The sequence below is a fragment of the Lepus europaeus genome, chromosome 17 (assembly GCF_033115175.1).
Source record: "Lepus europaeus isolate LE1 chromosome 17, mLepTim1.pri, whole genome shotgun sequence".
Classification (NCBI taxonomy): domain Eukaryota; kingdom Metazoa; phylum Chordata; class Mammalia; order Lagomorpha; family Leporidae; genus Lepus; species Lepus europaeus.
Window position 1 is genome coordinate 33,020,605 of NC_084843.1, and position 23,393 is coordinate 33,043,997.

Genomic DNA, 23,393 nt, shown 5'->3' on the forward strand with positions numbered 1-23,393 from the left:
GCAGTCAACTACAAGACATAATAAGAACTATCACAACAAGTGAAGATCAGAGGCCATGGACACTCTCATAAATACACATCTGCAAAAATATAGTGATTTACCTGTATGCTTTGTGGTTTTGTCCCTTGAAAATGTTTTGGAATTAACTGTTTCCAGAAACTTTCTTTTGAATAGTCAAAATGTACAGCCATGGGTGTATTATTTTGTTGAATATTAAACCATACCTATTAAAAATTAACAAAAAGTGAGTGTAGGCTCATGGAAACACAAGACCAGAGTAGGTAAGCATGGAGTAAAATTTTACAGTCCTACTACTTAATGCTTTGTAAGGGAGGTTCTGAGGCAAGAAATCGTTGAGTCCAGGGTTTTGTGATCATAGGACTACTTTATCAGTTCTCAACCTTGGAGGCACTAGAGTCACCTTGGGAAGGTTCAGAGCTAGAGGTCTGCTCAGATTCTATACCCCAGGGATTCTGATTTAATATCCATATCGTCTTCAAAGTCCCCAAGTGATTCTAATGTCTGTCTAGCTTGGTTCTTGAGGTGGTTACTTAAAATAGGATTTCCCCACATACTTACATTTTTATCATCAAACAAACAATCTACACTTTGTAAGGGACAAAATGGGTCAAACTGCTTATGGCATTGTCCAGTTGATGGATTCCAAAGCAAATATTCATCACTTTCTTGAGTTAGTACATAAGCCACATGGCCCTGTTCAAGGAAAAAGAGGTAATGTCATTTTTGGTGGATTTAACTAACTTCTGTATGCAGAAATTATAATGCAATGATTCTTATTTCTAAAAGTCTTTTTTTGAAAAGTGGGAAAATACCCAAGCCCCAGAAATGACAGAACTAGGTTAGCACGAGGACACAGGCAAGAGAATCAGTGTGCCACTGCTGCCACATATGGGCCTGTGGGATCTGTCCTGATGGCAAAAGTATGCTGTCGTAACAGAATCAGCAAATGATGATGATGTCCCAAAAGACAGTAGTAAAGTGTCTGATTCACACAAAGTCGTGCTAGGGACTAGCCCCGCTTTTGTAAGAATATACTTGGAGACTAAGAGTGAATGCCAGGCAGTTAAGGATAAAAACAGGCTTATGGCTCTGATAAAAACATTAAAGAAGTTAAAAGGTTGTTAAATTAAAATTGAGAACAAAATTTGAAATTAGAGGTTAATAAGAAAGTATACAGGGGGGCTGGTGCTGTGGCATAGTGGGTAAAGCTGCTGCCTGCAATGCCGGCATCCCATATGGGTGCCAGTTCGAGTCCTGGCTGCTCCACTTTCAATCCAGCTCTCTGTTATGGCCTGGGAAAGCAGTGGAAGATGGCCCAAGTCCTTGGGCCCTGCACCTGCCTGGGAGACCTGAAAGCAGCTCCCGGCTCTTGGCTTCAGATCAGCGCAGCTTTGGCCATTGCAGTGATTTGGGGAGTGAACCAGTGGATGGAAGACCTCTCTCTCTCTCTGCCTCTGCTTTTCTGCAACTCTGCCTTTCAAATAAATAAATAAACAAACCTTAAAAATAAAAAATAAAGTATACAGGAAACCAATCTGAGGAATAAAAATTGGTTATTCTGTTGTTATTATTTTGTTCTTCACATACCTGTTGTAGTGTAAGCCTTTCTTAGCAAAGAATAAAAGTTTCAGGTGATAATAATAAGACTATTTAACATTTATGGAATATTTCTGCATACCAGCTTCTGTGCCAAGAACTGACACTCATTTTCTGACTTTAATTCACTCCTGATTCTACAGAGTGGGAATGATTACTGTGTTCATCTTTCAGATGAAGAATCAGAGGTTGAGGGCCTAGTTCAGGGCAACAGGCAAGGGTATTATTCCTGTTGTGTGAAGAGATGAGGCTCAGAAATAAACAAGGCTGACATCATACAGTTAGTGAGTGGCATTTCTGGGTCTGACTGTACCACAAACACATAATCATTTTCTTTAAGTTGGATTTCTGATTAATATGTAATAATTTTACGTATTTATGGGATGCAATGTGATATTTCTAAAAATGTATATGGTGTGTACAGATAAAATCAGAGTAGGCAGTATTTTTATCTCCTAGCTATTTCTTTGTTTGGACTCTTTGAGCTCCTCTCCATAAAATATTATTGTGAACAGCAGTCACACCAACAGACCCATAATGTGAACTTACAGTCATCCCATCAGACCCATAGTCGTCTTTTTTTTTTTCTTTTTTTTTTGACAGGCAGAGTGGACAGTGAGAGAGAGAGAGAAAGATCTTTCTTTTGCCATTGGTTCATCCTCCAATGGCTGCTGTGGCCAGTGTACCACGCTGATCTGAAGGCAGGAGCCAGGTGCTTCTCCTGGTCTCCCATGCGGGTGCAGGGCCCAGGGACTTGGGCCATCCTCCACTGCACTCCCGGGCCACAGCAGAGAGCTGGACTGGAAGAGGGGCAACTGGGACAGAATCCAGCGCCCCAACCCGGACTAGAACCCCAGGATGCCGGCGCCGCAGGCGGAGGATTAGCCTGCGGCGCAGGCCAGACCCGTATTCTTTTTTTTTTTTAATTAAACTTTTATTTAATGAATATAAATTTCCAAAGTACAGCTTATGGGTTACAATGGCTTCCCCCTCCCAAAATTTCCCTCCCACCCACAACCCTCCCCTTTCCCGCTCCCTCTCCCCTTCCAATCACACAGACCCGTATTCTTAACACTATGCTGGGGAGCCAGGTCTTCCTAACTCCAAAGCCCTTATTGTGCTCATCTGCTTAGTAAAGGAGAGGCTTCACCTCAGCCACACAGCTGCAGAGAACCTGCAGGGCTGCCTCCTGTGGAGTTGGTTCACAGGTACAAGTACAAATACTGTTCAAATACTGTTGACTGTGTACTGCCATCTAGTGGCATCTAAAACTATAGCAGATGATCACATAGGAGACTAAATCCAGGCTTTTGGTTAACAAACAACACAGAAACAATAAACTAAGCCAGGGGAATATAGGAAAATAAACGGCCATACAATAATGTAAGACTGGCAATGTTAACACTTAGCAAGATACACAGGTGTGGCTAAAAATAGTCCAAAAAAGATAGCTTTCTGCCAGTATGAATGCAGAAGCATCTAATGTAAGTTACCAATATTTCAGATAGTAAACATGAGTTTCTGGCCCACTTCTTTTAAGATTAAAACCTAGGCAATTGAGAATGAGAAGAAGTATTTCTTAGAGATCTTAAAATACAGGATTGGAAACATGGGATACTGCTGCTGGTTATTTTGGATAACAGGCACTACAACTACATTGCTGCATTGCCACTATCACCATGTACTGAGCATTTGTTATGAAGAGATGCTGCTCCTAATACCTTTAACATATTCATATATTCCCAGTAACTTCATCAAGTGGCACTATTTTAGTACTATTTTCTAAAAGAGTATAACAAAAGAAAGTTATTTGCACCGAACATTTTGAACTAGCAGTATCCTCTTTGCTGATAACTTTTTGCCTCTGAAATTTCCTAATTAGCATGTGACAAGATGGAAACTTTGGCTTGAAGTCTTTTAAACTGGCAGCTGAAATCTGATGTAGTTTTGCTTAAGCTATCAATATGAATTCTAGAAATTACCTCCAACATTGAGCTTCCCAGGAGGACCAATGCACTCTTTCCAAAATACAGAAAGAAATTACACAGAAGTATGGCATGCTCCTCCTTATTTCCAATAGCCAAGCTGATGCAGCGCTAAGGTAAAACAAACAAACAAACAACAACAAAAAAAAAACCAGCAGAAAAAAAGGAATGGAAAGTCAAGTAATGCAAACGTACAGTAGATTTAGTGCCCCTCTTCCCTCTTCAGTCCCAAGCATACTTATTTTTATGAGGTTCCTAAGGTGGCAGCAAAGCAGAAATCCCTGCCTTTGCTAGGGTATTACAGAAAGAGAATATTGACTGGGAACACTGGTATCATCTTTATTATGGGCAGATAATGAATAGAGTGATCAGATAATTTGAATCCGAAGTGGGACATTATTTTGCTTGTTAAGGACAAAACTAAACTGCCCTGGGTAAGCAGGAATGTATGGACTGATATTTTGAGGAACTTTATCTGATAGAGAATCACACAGGTTTCTGGAGGAAGTGATCCTTTGGGCAATGGAGTATTTATGTCCTGTACCAATATAGTCTCTCAAAGAAAGGAAGAGATCAGACGTAGAGTGCAATCAGGAAGAGTGATTAAAACTTGGCAGAGTGGCATCCCATACTGGTTTGAGTCCCAGTTGCCCTACTTCCAATCCAGCTCCCTGCTAATGTGCCTGGGAAAGCAGTAAAGGATGGCCCAAGTCCTTGGGTCCCTACACCCATGGGGGAGACATGGAAGAAGCTCCTGGCTCCTGGCTTCGGAATGGCCTAGATCTGGCCACTGCAGCCACGTGGGGAGTAAACCAGTGGATGGAAGATCTCTCTGTCCCTCCTTTTCTCTCTCTGTGTAACTCCACCTTTCAAATAAATAAATAAATCTTAAAAAAAAAAACTTCTTAGACTGAAAGAGCTGAACAGCTGACCTGGGTGTAACAGATCAAATATGGGATGCCAGTAGGCAGTAGGGCAAGAAAGCCAAGGTGTAGCAGAAGAGGCACATTGGTGGTCTGTGAACTACTTCTAGTCTACAGCTAAGTCCTGTCTGCTAGAATGTTAAAAAAGATGGAAGTCTCATATTAAACTGGATTTAAGCTTCTTTTGTAAAAGATCAAAAGTTCTAACAAATACATGGGTCCAAATGTTCAAATGCCAGCAAAGTGATGTTGCTGAGTAGCAGCTACACCATTTAGATGCAACATGTGTTTTCTAGGTCATTGGTATCTCCAAGAAGGGGCTGTGATGGCCAGGAGATGGGGGCTTGAGGGGTGGGAACAAAGGAGTTCTTTTTTAAGAAATATTTTTTTATTTATTTCTTTCAGTGGTAGAGTTGAAGAAAGAGAGAGGGAAAGACAGAGAAAAAGGTCTTCCATCTGCTGGTTCACTCCCCAAATGACTGCAATGGCTGGGGCTGGGCTGATCTGAAGCCAGGAACAAGGAGCTTCTTCCAGGTCTCCCAGGTGGGTGCAGGGGCCCAAGCACTTATGGCTTTCCCAAGCCATAAGCAGAGAGCTGGATTGGAAGAGGAGTAGCTGGTACATGAACTGGTGCCCATATGGGATGCTGGGTGATGTAGGTGAAGGCTTAGCTTACTACTTGGCAGTAGCTATTCACCAATCAATTTGGAAGCATTTCATTGTTTTTTGTTTTTTTTTTTTTTGACAGGCAGAGTGGATAGTGAGAGAGAGACAGAGAGAAAGGTCTTCCTTTTGCCGTTGGTTCACCCTCCAATGGCCGCCGCAGTAGCGTGCTGCGGCCGGCGCACCGCGCTGTTCCGATGGCAGGAGCCAGGTGCTTCTCCTGGTCTCCCATGGGGTGCAGGGCCCAAGCACTTGGGCCATCCTCCACTGCACTCCCTGGCCACAGCAGAGAGCTGGCCTGGAAGAGGGGCAACCGGGACAGGATCGGTGCCCCGACCGGGACTAGAACCCGGTGTGCCGGCGCCGCAAGGCAGAGGATTATCCTAGTGAGCCGCGGCGCCGGCCACATTTCATTGTTTTAATAACTGATGTGTCCATATCAATACACACTGACTAAATGTGATGGTGAGGGAGATGGATTAGAGAAGATAGTAAGGAGACCCTTTTGGAAGAAAAGTAGAAAAAGCGAGGAGAGTTAAAGGCAGAACATGAATAGTTTTCAATGTTAAGCCATGGAGGTTCCCCTGGCTATATTTTTAAGAGGAGCAGGGACAGGATAAGAGTACGTATATAACTTACTGATCTTTATTCCAGATGCTGTGCATATTATCTCATTTATAGCAGGTAAAGCTGCCACCTGCAGAGCCTGCATCCCACATGGGCACTGGTTCGAGTCCTGGAGGCTCCACTTCTAATCTAGCTCCCTGCTTGGGCCCCTGCACTCATGTGGGAGAACTGGAAGAAGCTCCTGGCTCTAGGGCTTCAGAATGGCCTAACCCCGGCCATTACAGCTCTCTGGGGAGTGAACCAGCAGATGGAAGATCTCGATCTCTCTCTCTCCCACCCTCTTTGTCTGTAAATTCTGCCTCTCACATAAATAAATAAATCTTTTAAAAAAACCTTCTGTATAACATTGATGATGAAACAGCTATTAAATTGTTGAACTATAATTTAAATCCATGTTTGCTTAACTCCAAAGACTGTGTTAAATGGAATAAAATAACTCATTTGTCTTGAGAAATCTAATTAGTCATACACTCCCCAGCATCCTTTAACCAAGGGTGTATGTCAATGGGAAGACACTAGCCAACAGGAGCCTGTAGTAACCTTCTTAGTTATCTTTGCTGTTTTGGCTGGGGGACTTGAGGGCACTAGTATTGCTTTCATGATTATTTTTAGCTTAGCATCTTTCAGTGTTCTGCATGATCATAATACCCCTGAACACATTAGTTCAAAGAATCTCAGAAGAGTCTAGACTGAATGACATCTTTCTGAGTTCTACCAGATTTGAATCACTGGATCCTGGAATAAAATCATGTTTGTGCCTCCCTTGATCCTTCTTAGCAGAGGGTAATGTAATGAACTTATTAACTCTGTGCCCCCTAAATCCATTTTAGTTCAAACTCCAGATAAGTGCAAAGACTATCAATTCTAGATGAAAGTCCTTCTGGCCGGCGCCATGGCTTAACAGGCTAATCCTCCACCTTGCGGTGCCGGCACACCGGGTTCTAGTCCTGGTTGGGGCACCGGATTCTATCCCGGTTGCTCCTCTTCCAGGCTAGCTCTCTGCTATGGCCCGGGAGTGCAGTGGAGGATGGCCCAAGTCCTTGGGTCCTGCACCCGCATGGGCTTCGGATCAGTGAGATGCGCCAGCTGCAGCGGCCATTGGAGGGTGAATCAACGGCAAAAAGGAAGACCTTTCTCTCTGTCTCTCTCTCTCACTATCCACTCTGCCTGTCCAAAAAAAAAAAAAAAAAAAAAAAAAAAAAAAAAAAAAAAAAGAAAGTCCTTCTGTAAGGCTTCCATCAAATTTATGTTTTCCACTTAAAAATATGTTTTTGAATTACTGCTAAAGTTAAAGCAGTGTAAACGTGATAAATATTAAGAATAAACAAGAACCAAGTCTCTCTTTGCCTTCAAGGAGAGTACAAGTGGGATTTGTTGCACAGAACATGGATATGGAGTTGAAGGGGTCCAGGGACTGTCACCTTAAAATATGGTGCCATAGCATGCTGATTGTTTTAAATTAAAGGAACTTAGAGAGCAGTCTAGTCTTGAAGAAGCTTTACTATGATATCTCCTTGTTTGCTTAAATTCTAGACCCTCCAAGGGAAAGAATAATTACCTTTGGGTCCTTCCAAGTTTTCATTTAACTAAATTCCTATGTTCGCAAGAAAGGCTGAAGCCTGTCAATGCACTTGGATAGAACCTGTCATACCATTGTCTCCTCTCTGGTTGCACCCAGTATCCCAAAGAGAATAATTTATAATCCATGTTTGTTCTGCAAGCCCAACAGACTTTGTCCTAGGGCACTGTATGTTTCTCCAAGTCCACTGAATTCCCCTAAAATTTTGTTATCATTCCTCTAAAAACTGTCCATATTCACCATTATCCCCTTACCTATGGAAAAGAGGCATATAAGCTTCTTTTTTTAAAAAAAGATTTATTTATTTATTTGAAAGGCAGTGTCACAGAGGGGCAGAGGCACACACATACACAAACACAGAGAGAGAGAGAGAGAGAGAGAGAGAGGGGTCTTCCATCTGCTAATACACTCCCCAGATGGCCACAATGTCCAGAGCTGTGCCAATCCAATGCTAGGAGCCAGGAGCTTCCTCGGGGTCTCGCATGAGGGTGCAGAGGCCCAAGGACCCAAGCAATGGGCCATCTCCCACTGCTTTCCCAGGTCATAGCATAGAGCTGGATCAGAAGTGGAGCAGCCAGGACTGGAACTGGTGCCCATATGGGATGCCCGCACTGCAGGCAACAGCTTTACCTGCTACACCACAGTGCTGGCCCTGGCATATAAGTTTCTGAATCATGTCAAACTAGTGGGTAGTTACATCCCATGATTGCCTCTGTACCTGTAACAAATTTGTGAATCTTTCTTCAATTAATTTCTTCATCAATTTATTCCAGTGAACTTTCAGGGATGAAAGAAAGGCCTGCATCTCTACAGACTCCATATGTAAGCAACTATAGTTCAAGGTAGAATGCAAGAATATTCTAATAAGGGTTGCCAGATTTAGAAAAATGTATAGTACATCCATTTAAATTTGAATTTTAGATAAACAACAAATAACTTTTTAGTGTAATTATATTGCAGACATTACACAGGGCCTGTATTTTATTTGGAAATCAGTTTATAAAGAATTTCAATCCAAGTACTAAAGAAGAACAATACTATAATAGCTCTTCATTCAGATGGGGGGAGACTGGGGAAAACTTTTGGGAAATCGTGGTGTTTGCCTCAAACTTCAGGGTGTGGCCAACCCCATATTAATAAGCCATTTTGCTCCTGGAGAGTATCATATTATCATATTCCTGGAATTCCTACTAAATTAAAATATTCATGAACTACCATTAAGAATGTTGAAAAGATTTTTGGTACTTATGAGTTATTTCCACAGATTGTTACAGAACTGAAAATGATGCATAAAATTAACATATCCCTAAATTTCATAAGGCAAAGCACTATATAAATACATAATATTTTAAAAGGCTTCTTTAAAAGAAGAACAAGTAAGATATACTATATATTTTAATTATAAAATGTAATGTGTTACCTCTGATGTCATCCATATATCAGAACCATCATTTTCATCCAGCGTATCAGGCATAAAAGGGATCAAAGACACAAATCGAGCAACGAGGTCCTAGAATAATATTAGCATTTATTGAGTGTGTAATATATGTGCATTACCAAGCACAGTGCTTTACATGCATTATCTCATTTACCATATACTCTAAGCCTATAAAGTAGACAATATTATTATTCTAGTTTTACAGAGGAGAAAACAAGCATAGAGTGATAAAATTGCTTGTTGAGGGTTGCAGGTTAATACTATATGTGAGCCTGGGAACTGAGTCCACTTTGGCCTGATTCCAGAGATTCATAATCATTTATATTTAATATTTTATTATAATAAATTATTAAAATTATGAAAACTTTAAACATTACAACAATATTAACATTAAACATGTATTTTAAACGTTGAAAAATAGCAAAAGTTTGATTTGCTTTTAGGTTCAACATCTTTCAAAATTTGTTTTTTACTGATATAAGCTTATTTTAAGTAGTCACAGCAGAAATAGTGCTTTTCGCAAACAACTGTTTGACTTATATATTGTTGACTTTTTCACCAGAAAGTGCTAGAGACAAGGACTCAGACTATGGTAGGAAAGAAGAAAGAGATACGAACAGTGAGTTAACACAGAAAGTTTGTTAACATTGTAATTGATGTATGACAGCTGCCATCTGTGCATTGTGACCTTCCACATTGGTGACCTCACACAATTAAAACATATGTTCACAATCCTTGATAATCAAAGAATGTAGGATTTATGTATGTTTTTAAAGATAAAATAATCTTTGAAAGAAATTTGAAAGCATTATTGTCTCCTTGGACACTGGCTGTCAAAAAACAAAAGCTGGAAGAAACTCATGAGAGAAAAGCAAAGTATAGCAAAAGGCAGTCTAAAGTAAGACTTTTGATTTTAGGTTATAGAGAAGGGAGGTTTGTAACTCACAGATAATATAAATATTCTGAGGACAGCCAAACGACAAGATTGAAGAAATAGGGGCCGGAGCCGTGGCATAGTAGGTTAAAGCTGCCGGCCTGCAGTGCCAGCAACCCATACGAGCTGGACTGGAAGTGGCTGTTGTGACCATTTGGGGAGTGAACCAGCAGATGGAAGGCTTCTCTCTCTCTGTCTATACCTCTCTTTGTATCTCTGTCTTTCAAATAAATAAAATAAATCTTTTAAAAAAAGTTTGAAGAAACAGAAGGTAAGAGTGATTCTCCATAGCTGCTCTTTAATCCCAAGGAAGCTGTTAGAATAAACAGAACTCACAAGGGTTGTGTTAGAATCTTGAAGAAATATATCCAGAATTTGCTGAGGTGGATTTAATGCCTTGATGTATCTTGTTACTAAGATCTGTATCCCTTCATCATTAAGAACAGTAGTTATGATTCTTCGGTTGGGAAACACTGCCTTACAACTTCTTTCAAAAATCTGTGCTCTCTGCAAAACATCTATTTGATCTGAAAACTAGAATCAAATTTAAAGTACATCAACATTGTACCATATTGTTTCTATAAGAAAACATCAAGAACAAATGTTTACTTTTGCCAGCCTTGAAATTATTATGGTTTTTAAAATAGTTTACACATCCTTGATGGTATCTATAAAAATAATTCAGAGTAAAACCTACCTTATCTAGTTTTGGATTACAGGTGACATGTGATATTTGAGGTTCAATGGTAGCAAAAATATTTAAGAAGGTACATTCTTTTAAATTCTGTCCAATATAATCTTCTTTAGGAGATACATAAGTCTTACTCCAAGTATACCCAAGCAAAACTGGTGGAATATTTACTTGAAATGTTCCACTAATCTGAAATAACATTAATGTAATAGATTATGCATAATGAAAGTAAACATCAATCAAATATATTATAACCCAGCTCAGTTCTATTCAAGGCAAGGAACAGGCATACATGGGTACATGTGTATCTATTAACAACGAGTAGTAATAATAATAGATAATAATCCCTAAGCACATTGTGTTAGGCACTGTGCCAAGTGCTCAATATAGAGCCCAACACCCAGTGGAGTAGATACAGCCTTGTCTCTCTTTTGCAGATAAAGAAACTGAGGCTCAGGGCATTGAAATAATGTGTTTAAGATAACAGAACTAATGATTAATGGAGCTCCCACTGTGAAGCCCATATTTTTTAAAAAAAATTTTAAATTTATTTTAAAGGCAGAGTGGCAAACAGAGGAAGCAAGACCTTCTATCCACTGATTTACTTCCCAACTGGCCACAACAGCCATGGATAAACCAGGCCAAAACCAGGAACCAGGAACTCCATCCCACATGGGTATAAGGGATCCAAGTGCTTGGGGCCATCTTCTGCTGCTTCCCCAGGCACATTTGTAGGAAGCTGAATTAGAAGTAGAGTAGCTGACACTTGAACTAGCACTCCAATATGGGATGCCAGCATTGCAAGTGGTGGCTTAACCTACTGCACCACAATGCCAGGCTTTAAAGTCCACTTTCTTGACTACCCCTGTATCTGGCTTGAGACTGAGAAATGTCTGCAGGGATTTATAAATGTGGGAAGCCTTGTACTTCAACAATTTAAATTCCTGTTGCTCTTTATTTGCAACACTTAGATTTGCAATTTACTCCATCCTGACTTCTTGTGACTGCACATTATGAAGCATGTCTTCTCTACTACCTAACACCCATTCTCTTCTCCTCTCTTATCAACAATCTTGTAACAAAGTTGGTCACACAACAACAGGTAGTGGCCATGTCATATAAATGAAACTGAAACAGAAGTCTGTTGGAGTTTTCTGGGAACTGCCTCTTTTCCTGATACAGGGACTGTCCCTTTTTGTTTCTCCCTGTCAGCTGTTGCAACATACATATGAGGCTGGATTGACAGTGAACATTTTGAAATTATGAAACGAAAATCATAAGATAGGGACAGTGGACAAGGAAAACAAAAATAGCTTGGATTCTTGATAATGTCCTTGAGCTGACGCACTGGCATCTGATTTCATTTTAGGTGAAATAAATAGACCTCTTACCCATATTGGCCACTGTTAGTCAAGTTTTCTGATGTTGTATATGGCCTATTGCTGTCCTAACACACATGCACACAGTCCTACTTATTCAAATGCCTAATCATTTTTAAGGACTTGATTCAAAAGCTACCGCCTCAGTAAAGTCTTCTGTGACTTTGATTACCCTCGTTCTTTTCTCATCCACTTTGAAACTCCATGTCCCATCCCCTCCTTTAATGCAGAAGAGTAAGCACTCCCTACTGTATGTTCTTCATAGTACCTATCTCATAACTCTATTAAAGCACATCAGCATTGTCACATTGTGCAGAAATGTTAGTTTTCTTCCACAGGCAGTGAATCTCTGAAATAGAAAATTCTTTTCTGAATCTTGAGGTCTTCAGTGTTAGTATAGCCTCAGAGGTATCAAGCACATGCCTAAGACCGCTCAGTAAGTAATAGAGCCTAAAATGGAGTCTAGCCTGGGGTTTTTATGCTTTGCTGACGATGTAGGCATTTTCTTGCCACATAACTCAACAGTATAGCCCTTAAGTGCCTGATATTGACTAGCTACTCATCATCAATCTCACCATTGCCATAAGCAATGCTGACAAGATGAAACTTCTGGGGCTACAAAGCAACAACATTCATCAGAATATTTCATGAATCTGGTCTTTATGGAATTCTTATATATTTATATATATGTAAAATATGCATTATATAAATTTGCATTTTATGAATTAAGGTTAGTTGTCCTATTCTTTATTAATGAACACTCTAAAAATAAAAAAATTGTGAATGTCCCCTATTTTCGAGAGAGCCACGACCTTCAAACACCCCCAAACCCCAGAATATTCTCTAGTGTGAGATAATTTCAACTGACCTACTACCTGCCAATCACAGAATCTAATTCCAAGAAAACAGAAAGAGTTTGTATTAGTCAGAGGTCAGAACACAGAATAAGTAGCAAACAACCACATTCCATTACCTCAGATTGTTGCAGAAGAGCAGAGAAAGGGAAGATGATGGATCCAAGCCAATTCTTTTTTACATATGAATGACTACTACAGCTCTTGAGACAGTGGTCCTATTAAAACAAATAAATTTTTTATTACTTAATATCATGTGATGAATAGCTTCACAAACTCACAGGTAAGTATAAAAATCATTCTCTATTTTTAAAAAGAAACTAAAATATATATAGAGATTTTTCCTTACTTTTTAATTTCATTGCAAGATAACAGACTATTTAAAGCAAAAAATAATGTACAATTGTGGAGTTTATGACATACATTTAAGTAAAATGTATGACAACACTAGCATAAAATCCAGGAAGGGGAAATGAATGTGTTATAATAGCCTGTTCTTACCCTATATATGAAGTAGTATTATATAAAGGCAGACTGTGATAAATTAAATATTATAAATTTTAGAACAATAATTAAGGAAATAAGGAAGTAGAGCTAATAGTGGACATAAAATGGAATTATAGTAGTATCTATCCAAAAGAAGGCAAGAGGTTCAAAAGAGCAGATGAGATAAGCAAGAAACAAATAGGAAGACGGAACTTAGCCAGTTCGATAATCAGACAAAATGTAAACAGACACACATTAAAAGGCAGAGACCCAACTATGTGCTGTCTATAGTAAACCCATGTAAATACAAAGACACAAATTAAAATAAAGAAACAAAAAGATGTACCATATAACCACTAATTAAAAGAAAAGCTGGAGTGACTATATGAAGGGGCATTAAAAAGTTTGTTGAAAAATGAGATAAAAAGATAATATGAAATTTTAGTGAATTTTTAAAATTCCCTATGTATTTACCAGAAAGTTAAAAAGAGAAATATGGGTAGACATTTAGTGTAGTGATTAAGATGCTGCTTGGAATGACTGCACCCCATATTGGAGTGCTAGGTTTGATCCTAGTTCCACTTCCGATTCTAGCTTCCTGCTAAGGCACATCCTAGGAGGCAGCAGGTGATGGCTCATGTATGTGGGTCCCTGCCATCCACGTGGGAGACCTGGATTGAGTTTCTTGCTCCCAGACAATTGCAGAGAGAATTGGTGGATAGGAAGTCTTTCTCTTTGTCCCTCAAATAAAATAATTAGCTAATTAATTAATTTTTAAAAACACAAGAAATACAACCAAGAATAAAGAGTAATATTTCATAGCAATAAAGGAATCAATTCATCAAAAATAAATACACCTCTATACATTTATGAACCGAAGAACAGAATGGCAAAATACACAAGACAAAAACAGGGCTGAAATATATGACACCAAATTGAGCAAATTGAGAAATCTGATTTCATCAAAAAGATTTTTTTTGACAGGCAGACTTAGACAGTGAGAGAGAGAGAGAGAGAGAGACAGAGAGAAAGGTCTTCTTTCCGTTGGTTCACCTCCCAAATGGCTGCCATGGCCGGCGCGCTGCGCCAATCCGAAGCCAGGAGCCAGGTGCTTCCTCTTGGTCTCCCTTGCGGCCTCCCAAGCACTTGGGCCATCCTCCACTGCCTACCTGGGCCACAGCAGAGAGCTGGACTGAAAGAGGAGCAACCGAGACTGAATCTGGCGCCCCAACCAGGACTAGAACTCCATGTGCCGGCGCCGCAGGCGGAGGATTAGCCTAGTGAGCCGCGGTGCCGGCCAGAAATCTGATTTCATCAAAATTTAAAACTTTGCTTTTCAAAAGACACTGACAAGAAAATGAAAAGACAGGGGATTCCAAGATGGCAGAATAGCGACAGGGAGGTATGCACTAGGATAGGCGAAAATAGTAACCCAAAAAAGTGGAGAAAGTGCATTCTCAGGGAAGAGCTGGAGGGAAAACCGCAGTGGAGATTCTGCAGGAGGAGGAGAGATGCCACGGATCTGCATGGAAGGTGCAGATACACAGCAATGAGCACGGACACAACAAATGACTCTAGCAGCCCTGAGCTGGAGAAAGTGCCAGCTTTGCAGAGCAGGCTTGATCAGAATGCAGTGGCCCCTGCCACTGGTGATAGAGCCTGAGGGAGAGCCTAGTGGACTATACTGTCTTTGAGTCCGGCTAAGAGCCCTGAGGGGAACAGGGTACTGAAACACCCAGAATTTAAAAAAAAAAAAAGTGTCTCTCTCTCCCATACCCCACCTCCCCCAACAGTGCTCAACAATCAGCTGAGAGAAGGTGGGTGCCATTTTGGACATAAGTAGGTAGCAGTTGCTGCAGGTCTTGTGTGCATACCCAGCAACTGGCAGGGAGAGTAACCATCTTGTCAACAGAGGGAAACACAGCAGCTCCCGTGCACAAACCTGAAAACAGGTGGGGAAAAGGAGCCATTCCAACAGTAGTACTGGTTGCAGAGACTCTTTTACATGTCCAGCACGACTGTGAAATGAGTAGGACTGCAGCTGGTGGGTACTGGGCAAGTGTGTGATCCAGGGATTTTACCAGAAGGAAAAATTCACAGTCCCCACTGACTTTGAGTCTGGCTTGGAGGAATTACAGAGGGCTGAGCAACCACATATGACTGTGAAGTGACCCCAGCCTCTCAACATATCACAGGCTCTGGGGCTCCGGGGCTCCAACTGCCTAGGTGGAACACCCACAGGCAGCTGGCTCTGGGAACATCTCAGTCTCTCTGTGGATGGTCCAGGCTAATATAGCAGAGTGGATCCTCTGTACCTTGTGACTGTGGGAACCCTGAGTGCTGAGACTGTGGGGATTCTGTGACTGCATGAAAGGGCACAGGATGTAGCTGGTTCTCCGGGAAATAGACGTGTATGGATCCACATGCTCAGAGCTCCCTGACTGTGTGGGGTGGGTCATTGTAATGGGATCGGTGCTCACACAGAAGAATGCATAGATCCATTGTGCAGTTCATGTGGAAGCATGGGTGAGTGTTGCACCCAATGAGGGCTAATACCCTGGCATTGATCACCTTGGAAGAGAGAAGGTGAGGGTGTGATTATGCCAACAGAGGTAACCATAACCCTTCTGTTAACAAAAGATCTACCATGCTCAACTTGGATATTAACCTGGAAATCTGCCCTACCCTGGAGCACTGCCTAGAACTCCCTGTCCACACCCAGCACACACCTCTGGGTATTCACAGAAAGAGCAGACATTCCACTAAGCCACAGAGGAATAGTTCAAAGATAAAAGCCATCAGGGGGAAAAACCAACAAGTATCTCCACAAATTTCTAAAAATAAATGCAGAAATTCAAGAAACTAGATTAAGGAAGACAATATGAACCATCCCCAAAAGAATACAACACTTCAATATTAGAATGTGAAGATGAAGAGATTGATGAAACACCTGAAACAGAATTCAAAAGATTAATCATAGGATTACTCAGAAGCAATGAGAAGCAAATCCACATATTAAAGAAATGCACACATGACACGAATGAAAATTTTTCCCTTGAAATTGAGATGTTAGAGAGAAATCAAAATGAATATTAGAAATGAAGAATTCAATAGGCCAAATAAAAAATACAGTAGAAAGCATTAACAACAGATGTGGTGAAGGAGAAGAATATCCAAGCTAGAGGACAAATCTTTGGAAATTTTTCAATTAGACCAAAAAAAAGAAAAGAAAAAAAAGAGAGAAAAGAAGGAGAAGGAGGAGGAGGAGGAGGAGGAGAAGGAAGGAAGGAAGGAAAGAAAGAAAGAAAGGAAGAAAGAAAGGAGAAATTATAAAAATTAAAAACACTGATGGAGATATATGGGATACTATCAAACAACCCAACATATGGGTCTTAGGAGTTTCTGAAGGTGTGGAAAGAGAGAATGGATCAGAAGGCCTATTTATTCCCCAATTTGGAGAAAGAAAGGGATGTCCAAGTACAGGAAGCACACAGAATTCCTAGTAGACATGACCAGAAAAGATCTTCACCACGACATATTGCAGTCAAAACTTCCAAAGTAAAACATAAAGAAAAGCTTCCAAGATTGTATGAGAGAAACAACAGATTACTTTCAGAGGATCTCCAATTAGACCCATAGCTGACTTCTCATCAGAAACCCTATAGGCTAGGAGAGAATGGAGTGACATAGTCCAAGTCTTAATAGAAAAAAAAAAACTGTCAACACAGAATACTGTTCCCTGCAAAACTCTCATTTATGAGTGAAAGTGAAATAAATACCTTCTATAACTAACAAAAATTGAAATAATTTGTCACCACTTGTCCAGTCTTACAAGAGATGCTTAACGATGTACTACACAGAAACACAGAAAGACAGTCATCACTATGGAAGAATGTAAAGGAAGAAAATCTTCCAGTAAAAGTACAAAGGAAATCCAAAGTAAATAATAGGAACATTAATGAAAAATGGCAGAGCCAGCTGGCACTGTGGCTCACTAGGCTAATCCTCTGCCTGCGGTGCCGGAACCCCAGGTTCTAGTCCAGGTTGCTCCTCTTCCAGTCCAGCTCTCTGCTGTGGCCCAGGAAGGCAGTGGAGGATGGCCCAAGTGCTTGGGTCCCTGCACTCACATGGGAGACCAGGAGGAAGTACCTGGCTCCTGGCTTTGGATCGGTGCAGCACCGGCCGTGGCAGCCATTAAGGGAGTGAACCAATGGAAGAAAGACCTTTCTGTCTCTCACTGTCTATAACTCTGTCTCTCTCTCTCTCACTGTCTAACTCTGCCTGTCAAAAAAATTTTAAAAAAGAAAAAAAAAAAAAAAGAAAAATGGCAGGGCCAAGTTGGTACTTATCAATAATCACCTTGAAAGTAAATGGCCTAAACTCTCCAGTTAAAAGATACAGAGAGGGGGCAGTGCCAGCATTTCATATGGTCACTGGTTCAAGACCCGGCTGCTCCACTTCCGATTCAGCTCTCTGCTATGGCCTGGGAAAGCAGCAGAAGATGGCCCAAGTCCTTGGACCCCTGCACTTGCATGAGAAGACTCAGGGAAGCTCCTGTCTCCTGGCTTCAGATTGGCACAGCTCCAGCTGTTGCGGCCAATTGTGGAGTAAACCAGTGGATAGAAGACCTCTCTCTCTCTCTGCATCTCCTTATCTCTCTGTATAACTCTTTCAAATAAATAAATAAATCTTTTTCAAAAAAAGATACAGACAGGCTAAATGGATTAAACCACAAAATCCATTTATTTGCTGCCTAAAGAAACACACCTCACCAACAAAGATACAAACAGACTGAAAGGGAAAGGATGGAAAATGATATTCCATGCTAACAGAAAGCAAAAGAGAGCAGGTGTAGCCATCCTAATATCAGAAAAAATAGACTTTAACATAAAACTGTTAAAAGAGACAAAGAAAGGCACTATGTAATGATTAAGGGATCAATTCAACAGGAAGATGTGATGATAATAAACATACATGCACCCAATTACAGGGTGCCTGGCTATTTAAAAGAAATGTTAATGGATCTAAAGGGAGACACAGACTCTAATACAATAGTAATAGGGGACTTCAACACCCCACTTTTATCAATGGACAGATCAACTAGACAGAAAATCAACAAAAAAACAATACAGCTAATTAAACTATGGACCAAATGAACCTAACTGATATCTACAGAACTCTTCATCCCACACTTGCAGAATACACATTCTTCTCATCTGTGCAAAATACTTTGTCTAGGATAGACCATATGCTAGGCCATAAAGCAAGTCTCAGCAACTTCAAAAAAATCAAAATCATACCATGTATCTTCTCTGACAACAATGGAATAAAGCTGGAAATCAACAACTCAAGAATCTTTAGAATATATGCAAAAACATGGAGATTTAACAACATGCTCTTGAACAAACAGGGGTCATAGAAGAAATCAAAAAAGAAATAAAAAATTTCTGGAAACAAATGAAGACAACAATACAACATATCCAAACTTATGGGACACACCGAAAGAACTGTTAAGAGGGAAACTTATAGCAATTGGTGCCTACATCAAGAGATTTGAAAGGTACCAAGTAAATGAGCTATCAATGCATCTCACAGATCTAGAAAAACAACAAAAAAAATTAGTAGGAGGAAAGAACAAACTAAAATTAAAGAAGAAATAAACAAAATTGAAACAAAAAAATACAAAAGACCAATGAAATGAGCTGATTTTTTTGAAAATAAACAAAATTGACATACCATTGGCCCAACTAATCAAAAAAAAATAAAGAGAGAAGACCCAAATCAATAAAATCAAAGATGATAAAGAAATGTAACAACAGATACCACAGAAATACAAAGAATCATCAGGAATTACTACAAATAGCTGTATGTCAACAAATTGGGAAACCTAGAAAAATGGATAGATTACTGGACACTTACGATCTACCAACATTGAGTCATGAAGACATAGAAAACCTAAACATACCAATAACCAAGATGGAGATGGAATCAGCAATAAAGACCCTCGTGGGTCTGGCGCTGTGGCTAGTGGGTGGGACTGCCACCTGTAGTGCTGGCATCCCATGTGGGCACTGGTTTGGTCCCAGCTGCTCCACTTCCAATCCAGCTCTCTGCTGTGGCCTGGGAGGGCAGTGGAAGATGGTCCAAGCCCTTGGCCCCTGCACCCGCGTGGGAGACCCAGAGGAGGCTCCTGGTTCCTGGCTTCGGGGCGCAGCTCTGGCCATTGCAGCCAGTTGGGGAGTGGATCAGCAGATGGAAGACCGCTTTCTCTATCTCTCTCAGCCTCTCCTTCTCTCTCAGTGTAACTTGCCTTTCAAATAAATAAATCTTTTTTTAAAAAAAAGACCCTCCCAACAAAGAAAATCCAAGGACCAGATTGCTTCACTTCTGGATTCTATCAGACCACTTAAAGAACCAGTTTCAATTCTTATCAAGCTATTCAAACAATTGAAAAAGAGAGAATCTTTTCAAACTGATTCTATGAAAAACATATGATAGAGAAAGAGAACTATAGACCAATATCCCTGAAGAACATAGACATAAAAATCCTCAACAAAATACTAGCTAATCGAATCCAACAACACATCAGAAAGATCATTCACCCGGGCCAAGTGGGATTCAGCCCTGGTATGCAAGGATGGTTCAACATCTGAAAATCAATCAATGTGATATATCACATTAACAAACTGAAGAACAAAAACCATATGGTTATCTCAGTATATGCAGAGAAAGCACTTGATAAAATACAGTATCCTTTCATGATGAGAACCTGAAACAAACTGGTTATAGAAGGAACATTCCTCAACACAATTTATGACAAACCCACAGCTAGCATTTGATTGAATGGGGGAAAAGTTAGAAGCACAACCACTAAGATACAGAACCAGAAAAGGATGCCCACACTCACCATTGCTATTCAATATAGTCCTGGAAGTTTTAGCCAGAGCCATTAGGCAAGAAAAAGAAACTAAAGAGATACAAATTAGAAAGGAGGAAGTCAAACTATCCCTATTTGCAGATGACATGATTCTATATATAAGGGATCCTAAAGACCCTACTCAGAGACTACTGGAACTCATAAAAGAGTTTGGTAAAGTGGCAGTATATAAAATTTGTTAGGAAAAAAGTTGCAGATTGGTGTCTTCTCACATGGGGCACCATAAATGTTAGGAAAAGAGGCACAGAATAGAGAGAAGGCAGTGTATGAATTTACAGCCAGACCAAGTTTATTCAGAAAAAATGAATTTGCAGAGATGGGTGACCAACTACCAGCGTACATATGATAGAACACATGGCAGAAGGCCCTAACTCCAGGGGCCAGGCCTTTTTCTATTTTAGGAGGCTCTAGGGATGGGGGTGGGGATAGGGAGCAGAAGACGGAGGTGAATTCCTAGAACTGGTCTTTCAGGTGTTCCAGCAACCGGTCTTTCAGGTGGCTGTGGGGCTGAGGTATGAAGGGTATAGAGTATGAGATCCAACTGAGATTCAAGGGCAAGGAATAAATTCTAATGTTTATCTATCTTTTGGGCAGTGAGCAATAATGGTTGAGGCTTATGTCTTTGTTCCATCAAAATTAACACACAAAAATCAATAGCATTTGTATACATAGACAATGTCATGGTTGAGAAAGAACTTCTAAGATGAATTCTATTCACAACAGCTATAAAAAATTAAGTACCTAGGAATATATTTAATCAAAAATGTCAAAGATCTCCACGATGAAAATTATAAAACATTAAAGAAAGAAATAGAAGAACACACACATACACAAACACACACACAAAACAAGGAAAAATCATCCATGTTCATGGATTGAAAGAATAAATATCATCAAAATGTCCATACTATTGAAAGCAATTTACAGTTTCTTTTTTTTATTTGACAGGCAGAGTTAGACAGTGAGAGAGACAGAGAGGCAGAGAAAGATATTCCTTCTGTTGGTTCACCCCCTAAATGGCCACTATGGCTGGTGCTATGCCGATCTGAAGCCAGGAGCCAGGTGCTTTCTCCTGGTCTCCCATGCGGGTGCAGGGGCCCAAGCACTTGGGCCACAGCAGAGAGCTGGACTGGAAGAGGAGCAACCGGGACTAGAACCCGGTGCCCATATGGAATGCCAGTGGCGCAGGCGGAGGATTAGCCAAGTGATCCACAGCACTGGCCCCACAATTTACAGTTTCAATGCAATCCCAATCAAAATACCAAAGACATTCTTCTCAGATCTAGAAAAAACAATGGTAAAATTCATATGGAAACCCAAGAGACCTCGAATAGCTAAAGCAATCTTATACAACAAAAATAAAGCTGGAGGCATCATAATACTAGATTTCAAGACATACTACAGGGCAGTTATAATCAAAACAGCTTGGTACTGGCAAAAAAAAAATGTGTTGATAAATGGAACAGAATAGAAATCCAGATATCAATCCATGCATCTACGACCAACTAATCTTTGACAAAGGAACTAAAATCACCCCCAAGAGCAAGAACAGTCTCTTCAATAAATGGTGCTGGGAAAGCTGGATCTCTGCATGCAGAAGTATGAAACAAGACCCCTGATTTGCACTTTACACAAAAATCCACCCAAAATGAATCAGAGACCTAAATCTATGACCTGATACCATCAAATTACTAGAGAATTTGGGGGAAACTCTGCAAGACATTGTCTTAAGCAAAGACTTCTTGGAGAAGACCTCAGAAGCACAGGAAATCAAAGCTAAAATTGACAAATGTGATTACACCAAGCTCAAATGTGATTACATCAAGCTTTTACACTGTAAAAGAAACACTCAGTAAAGTGAAGAGGCAACCAACAGAGTGGGAAAAAATTGATGCAAACTATGCCACTGATAAAGGATTAATATCTAGAACCTAAAAAGAGCTCAAGAAACTCAACCACAACAAAACAAACAATCCAGTTAAAAAATAGGCAAAGGACTTGAACAGGCATTTTTCATGAGGGGAAATTCAAATGGCCAATATGCACTTGAAAAATGCTTAGGATCACTACCCATCAGAGAAATGCAAATCAAAATCACTCTGATGCTTCAGAAATCAACAAATAATTAATACTGGTGAGGACGTGGGGAAAAGGTACCCTAATCCACTGTTGATGGGACTGTAAACTGGTGCAGCCACTGTGGAAGATAGTATGGAGATACCTCAGAAATATGAATACAGAAGTACCATACTACCCAGCCATCCCACTTCCAGGAATTTATCCAAATAAAAACAGCATATGAAACAGTGATCTGTACCCCAATGTTTATTTGCAGTCCAAATCACAATAGCTAAGATATGGAATCAGCCCAGATGTTCATCAACTGAAGACTAGATAAAGAAATAATGGTATACATACACTATGAAATACTAGGCAGTGGTAAAAAAAAAATGAAATCCTGTCTTTTGCAACAAAATGGATGCAGCTGGAAACCATTATATTTAGTGAAATAAGCCAGTCCCCAAGAGACAAATACCATGTGTTCTCCCTAATCTGTGGTAACTAATAGAGTACTTAAAAGGTAATCTACAGGAGTGAAAATGACACTTTGAGATACGGTGATTTTGAATGGCCCTTGTCTTGATTGTTGAGGAACAGTGGTTTTTTTTTCCTTCTTCATACTATTTGTTGAACTCTTTACTTAGTGTAGGGTTAATCTTATGAGAATAAATTTAACTGAAAATAGATCTTTGTAAAAATAAGAATGGGAATAGGAGAGGGAGGAAGAAAAAGGATGGGGGCATGGGTGGGAGAGAGGGTATGGTGGAAAGTATCACTGTGTTCCTGAATTTGCATATATGAAATACATGAAATTGGTATGCCTTAAATAAAAAAAAAGAAAATGAAAAGACAAGCTACACACTTGGAAAACTATCTGCAAAACATATCTGATAAAGGACTTATGTACAAAATACAAAAAGAATCCTCAAAATTCAATAACCATCCTTATTTTAAAAACAAAATACTTGAAAAGACATTTTAACAAAAGATATACAAATGGCAAATCATTAGTAATTAGGAAATGCAAATTAAAACTGCAATAAAAAATCATCACATACCTATTAGAATCACTGTAACTTAAGTCTGACAAAGTATTTTTGAGAAAGTTAAAGGACTGGAAGTCTTACACATTACTGATGGAAATTTTAAAATGGTACAATTATTTTATAAAACAATTTAGCAATTGTTTGAACATCTACTTACCATAATATCCAATCAT

At 39.9% G+C, this 23,393-nt stretch overlaps 1 protein-coding gene across 1 annotated transcript in view; it reads right to left on the reverse strand.

The window, feature by feature from the left end:
- Window positions 1-23,393, reverse strand: part of CC2D2B (coiled-coil and C2 domain containing 2B) — a 123,641-nt gene that overhangs the window by 12,080 nt on the left and 88,168 nt on the right. Inside the window, exons 26-32 of the mRNA XM_062213940.1 lie at window positions 12,810-12,908; window positions 10,464-10,646; window positions 10,103-10,300; window positions 8,815-8,904; window positions 3,600-3,713; window positions 580-714; window positions 102-224 (exon numbers count right to left, since the gene is read on the reverse strand). Of these exons, the coding sequence (XP_062069924.1) occupies window positions 102-224; window positions 580-714; window positions 3,600-3,713; window positions 8,815-8,904; window positions 10,103-10,300; window positions 10,464-10,646; window positions 12,810-12,908 (942 nt within the window). The remainder of the gene's footprint in view (window positions 1-101; window positions 225-579; window positions 715-3,599; window positions 3,714-8,814; window positions 8,905-10,102; window positions 10,301-10,463; window positions 10,647-12,809; window positions 12,909-23,393) is intronic.